At 35.9% G+C, this 5,942-nt stretch overlaps 1 protein-coding gene across 2 annotated transcripts; it reads left to right on the forward strand.

Moving 5' to 3' along the window:
- The first annotated feature begins 668 nt into the window (after positions 1–668).
- Positions 669–2,530, forward strand: LOC113286422 (UPF0481 protein At3g47200-like). 2 transcript variants are annotated; one of them, XM_026535049.1, is made up of 2 exons: positions 669–1,241; positions 1,517–2,530. In XM_026535049.1, exons 1-2 carry the CDS (start codon positions 738–740, stop codon positions 2,498–2,500), a joined length of 1,488 nt encoding a protein of 495 aa, XP_026390834.1. In that variant the 5' UTR covers positions 669–737; the 3' UTR covers positions 2,501–2,530. The 2 variants fall into 2 exon arrangements, with proteins under 2 accessions (XP_026390834.1, XP_026390835.1); XM_026535050.1 differs by having other exon boundaries at positions 1,520–2,530.
- Positions 2,531–5,942: the final 3,412 nt, after the last annotated feature.

Consider the following 5,942-nt stretch of genomic DNA (forward strand, 5'->3'; position numbering starts at 1 on the left):
AATCGCATTCTCTTTGCAATATTTAGGAGTAGGACTTCGTCATTTTGATTTTTTAATACGTACTCATTTTCATAAAATAAAATAAAATGTTCCATTAAAAAAGGAAATCAGTTTTTTCTTACATATTCATTAATGTCACTCAAAATCGATCGTTGATTAGTTAGATCAAGTAGGCAGTAGGTACTAGCTAGCAAATCTTCTAAAAATAAATAAATAAATAGTAACTACTAGCTTCCTAGAAGTGAACAACCAATTTTGATAAACATCTAATACGAACTATACCGGAAGTCTGCAAGCGTATGCTTCCTTCAGCTAAACTAAAGTTTACGACAACATCTTCCAAATATGCAAAATGAATGTATTAAAGGGTCAGGGTTGTACAGACTTTATAGAGCGTGTTTCTCTTACGCAATATACTGCTGCTAATTAAAAACTGAAATGCCAGGAAATGACGAGTAAGTTGCATCACCTACCGGAACGTGTGAAAGACTTGCCCAATTTCGAAAGTCTCCCTGGACCCTCAATTAAATACAGTATAAGTTATTTTAGCCGAAATGGGAAACCAGGCAACACTTCTTCCTAGAAGGCCGTAGCTTGGTGTATTTTAACTAGTCAATGAAAGTTTAAACTACAATTCCACAAATATACTTCTGAAGCCGGCGGCAAGTAATATACATATATGATGAATATATACTGATGAACATGCACTAAATTGGTTGCATAATCATCAACCGACCATGGCTCGAGGAGGGAAATCACTAGCATTGATGAAATCAAAGAGGTATACTGAAGAAGATTCAAGGCCAACGCCGCAATGGGTAATAGACATCAAACAAGAAGAAACAGATCAACTAGATTTCGGAAAATCATGGACAATTTACAGAGTTCCTACGAACCTCCTTGAAGTTCAGAAAAGCGCATTCATTCCGAAAATCATATCGATCGGTCCTTTTCATTACGGTGACAAGAGTTATAAGGTTATGGAAGAACACAAAAAGAGATTCTTGTTTCGTCTATTGGGATATGATAATAAGAGTAATTTAGGTGATTATAATTATGTTGACATAGAGAACATTGAGAGACTTATGTATGGATTGGAGAGAAAAACAAGAGAATGTTATTCTGAGAATTTTCCTGGTCTTTCTATCGATGCTTTTGTCCAGATGATGGTTATGGATGCTTGTTTCGTTATCGAACTCCTTCGTCTCTACCACAACTTTGACTCATCAAACGACGTCGAGGTATGCATTTCTATGATTAATATTTATCAGATTACAACCCTTTTTGGATATCTTCTACTTCTCTAGAAGTAGAAGTTAAAGCAACTTATTTTGGATTTATAGAAAATGTTAACTTCTTTTTATTTTTAAAAGTCGTTTTGAAATAAGTTTGACATTTTTGCTTTTAAAAGTTAAAAAACACAATTTTTGGAATGGTATCCAGGTTAGCCGGGCGGTTCACTGATTAACAATACATATATAAGTTCTTTTCTTCTCTTTTTTCTTTTACCGGACAGCAGGAGGAAGGAGTTGTAGCTGATCCGATCTTTACGACCCGATGGATGCTTCGAGCCCTTCAACGTGATTTAATGATGATACAAAACCAGCTCCCATTCTTTGTACTTCAAGAATTATACCGTTTGATTATCTCAAATCCCAAGAAAGGTACGCTTGAAGATAACATTTCGCTAATCGATCTTACTTTAAAGTTTTTCGATCCACTTCTTCCAAAAGACGAAAATGAAAGTGTAGACTTAGACCCAGACCCAGAGGAGTATCGGCATCTCCTTCACTTATTCAGAAACAGCTTCATATCATCAATTAAACGCAAAAAACCACCACAACCACGAACAGGTAGTACCGCGAAAAAACATATGATTCATCCTCAATTAAGAACTCAAAGCACTCGTCATAAGCAAGAAAGTCATTTCATACAGTGTGCTACAGAACTGAAAGAAGCAGGGATTTCACTGCTGGAGAAATCAGAGAAGAGTAATATAGATATATTCGATGTTGAATATGAAGATGGAGTTTTGAAGATCCCTACGCTATTTATCGATGATAACACTGTGCCTCTCTTTCTGAATTTCATAGCTTATGAGCAGTGTGACAAAGATGCAACTCCTTACTTTACCAACCACTTTGTGTTCTTTGATAGATTGGTGAATTCGATCAAAGATGTTGAAGTTCTACACCGAGCGGGAATCATACGTCACGTTTTCGGGAGTGAAAAACGGGTAGCGTATATGATTAGCAGGTTATGCAGAGAGATCGTTTATAATGTGGATAATTGTCATTTATCTGAACAAATGAAGGGGATAAATGAATGCTACAAGGCGTATTACGCTAATAAATGGTATGTTTGGTGGACAAGCTTGGTTCGTGATTACTTCAGTAGTCCCTGGACAGTTCTATCTCTGTTTGCCGCTTTTATTTTATTGGCCTTTACTGCTGGACAAACTATTTATGCTATGTACGGTTATTACAAACCAAGAAAGTAATTCATGCATTGCACTTTTAAGTAAGTATGAAGCCGCTTGGGATCCCTTGTAATTGAGTTTGTCTTGTATATGTGTACTCTCCGCTTTGTCCTTTTCTTTTCTTTGAAGAATTACAACGATTTATTATACATAACTCACAATACAACCATTGTAAGACCACAACTGATCAAGTATGAACTGACTTTAATACAGGTTAAACATAACTGTTAAAGTCTGCGGGCATCCAACTCACAACCAATTAGCAATGAGTGGAGAGGTCCTAATAGATTATAAACTGCAAGATCTTAAATAACCCAACCATGTGGGACTAATAATCTCAACACGTTCCCTTACGTGTAGCCTCGGCGGGTCTTACAAACACGTGGACAATTAAATCGGGTGACGCGGAATAAAAGTGCGGTCAACTGACTCGACACAAATAACCTGCTCTGATACCATGTTAAAGTTTGCAGGCATCCAACTCACAACCAATTGGAAATGGGTGGAGAGGTCCTAATAGATTATAAACTGCAGGATCTTAAATAACCCAACCATGTGGGACTAATAATCTCAACAATAACTCATAGAACAACAGTTTGAAGACTACAATAGACCAAGAGATAATAGACTTCTTTACATATTACCACTTTTGTACATATTACCATGATCATAACTAACAGAGTTCATCCCTTCCTATTGTTTCATACTTATCTCTATGGATGAAAGGTAACCCTAAGAGGCTCAGTAAACTGTTGCTGACATTCATTTATTCTAGCATACTTTGCCAGGGCATCAACTACCCTGTTACATATTCTAGGACTAAACATGATTTCAAATTCATTCAGACTATTAATTAAACTTAAACACTCATACAAAAGATACTTATCCTCCCACATGACAAACTCCAGCTGATTCTTGCTTAATGACTCCATTATAGGATTACTTTACTGATATTTTTAGCATTTACCCATTGAACAACCATAAGAAGAGCAAGAGCTTCAGCTTGTTTAACATCCCTTGATCTTAATGTCCAGGCCATGGCTTCCACAAACTTTCCTGAGTGATTGCGAACCACAAAAGAAACACCAGCTTCTTGAATCTTATGTTGCACCTCTTGTATTTGACTATTCACATTACCAAAATTTAATTTATTTTTTTCCATCTTCGAATTCCTTTACGAGCATTATTCAACTTGTTAGCAAATATAGCCGCAGGAGATCCAGACTTATCGGTTTTCCAGTCCTTAAAGGAATCATGTTTTATCCAATTCTCATATAATCGAAAAGGTTTATACAAGTTATATGATTGAGGATTTGTATATAATAAAATGGGAGCATGATCTGAACCCACTGGAATAATCTTATGAATAATGGCATTTGTCAAAAAAGAAATCCATTCATTTGAATCAAATGCCCTATCCAGTATGATTTGAACAAAGTGAATATCTTTCCTCTGATTAGACCATGTAAATGGATTTCCAAAAGGGACTTCTTGAAGATCACATTAAGATATGGTTCGATGGATAATATTAGGTGTTGAAGGCTTATGAGTGGAGAAGGATTTTTTATCATAGCGAGACAAAGTGGCATTTAGATCTCCAATAATTACCCAAGGAAGATTCATATGCATACCCATTTCAGCAATATACTGCCATTAAATTTTTAATTTCTTTCCTCACTATAATATTTATTTCCTCACTATAACAAGAGATATACATGCGAGTAAGGACCAATGTTGATTTTTAGGGCCAGTATGAACTATAAAATTTACTATGGTGTCAGTGAAATGCATGAGCTCAATTTTAAAACCATCATTCCATAAAACATCCAAACCACAGCCCTAATTAACCTTATTATTGTGACACCAAACATTCGTATAATGCATGTCATACAACATAAAATAAGCATTCTTGTGTTGTTGTTTTGTTTCGGAAAGAAAAATTATATCAGGACTATATTGAATAATGCAGTCTTTCAAATGTTGTCTAGTATACTTGTTTCCTAGACCTTGAACATTCCAAGCAAGAATTCCCATTTTGACTAACAACACAAATCATTAAAGTTTTAAGACCCCACCAAACAATAATAACTAGATGCTTAAAGACATCACGGTATATAAAATTATAAATCCAATAATAAATAAAATGAGCAAGCCGAAAAGTGATTAAAAGAAAAAGTTAAAAGAAAAATATGATCTTCCTGCTCTGCTATATATGTCCCTTGTTGTCCAATAAGATTGTCCCAATTTTCTTGTTGAGGATATGACCGATAAAAGCTTGGATGTATTTGATGCTCAGATCCATAGTAAGATTGTTATATATATTTCGACGGATATTCACTGGATATTGGATCTTGTTCTTGATTCTTTTGGATATCTTCAGGAAGCTGAACACTGGCATAACTACTTGTAGATGATTCTTCTCTAGTTCTTTTAGCTCTCCGAGTCGTAGAAGTTTCAACCGCTCTTACTGACACACTATAAATGGTTGAAACATGAAAACCATCTTCTGGAATTTGAAAATGCTTTTTCTCCGATCTCTTTTTACCTATTGTCTTTTTAGGAGAATTAAGAATCTTCTCCCTCTACTTATATTTTGGATTATTAGCTCTTGGGTAGACAACCTCTCCAAAATCCTCACCAAATTTGAAAATATAACTAGAAATAGTTTGCACATCTGCTTTATTTGAACATTGAGATTCAGATAAATCAGATCAATAAGACAAGCAGAACAAAGTTTTATAGGCTTCCTCTGAAAATAAACAGGTATCCATTGAGTTACCTTAGCAACATTCCTTGTCATAAGACTTCTTAACATTGGATTTAAAATATTGAATTCAATGAGAACACTTGCATCATTAGTATCTGTGGGATTACCATCTTTTCTGTAACACTCTGTAACTTTACCATGGCGCATGCTCAAAGATGCGCCATGAAATGAGATGTAGCTTCGTCCCAAGTTTGGTTGTGTAGAAAAAATACATTGGCCTATGACAATACGGTGCCAAAATGGCGCATTATGTTGGGCATATTGGTCAAGGCCAATATGGCACCAAGAGGGTATAAGATGCAAGCTATGTTTTCCAAAGTCCAATCTCGCATCAAATGGTGCAATAGGCCAAAGCAGACTGGCCTTGAAAATGTACAACCATCATGGATGGACATTGCAGTGGCCTATGGGCCAAAGCCGAAAGTACAGCCATCATGTCCCTTCATAGGACCTGACTTAGGAAATGTTCATCCATCGCGGCCAGAAATTGGAACTGGCATGTGAGCAAGAACTGAATGTACAACCATCATGGTCGTATATTGCAGTTGGCCGTGTACATCCACCATGTCCTAACTTGGTGAACCTAAGTTGTAAAAATGTCTTTAAAACATATATGAGGGGTAATTGGTTGAAGGCGCATATGTGTACCATGCACCAAGTAAGCTTCATAGCTTAGCAGAAAGAGTACAAATGATG

This window comes from Papaver somniferum, chromosome 6 (assembly GCF_003573695.1).
Source record: "Papaver somniferum cultivar HN1 chromosome 6, ASM357369v1, whole genome shotgun sequence".
NCBI classification, from domain to species: domain Eukaryota; kingdom Viridiplantae; phylum Streptophyta; class Magnoliopsida; order Ranunculales; family Papaveraceae; genus Papaver; species Papaver somniferum.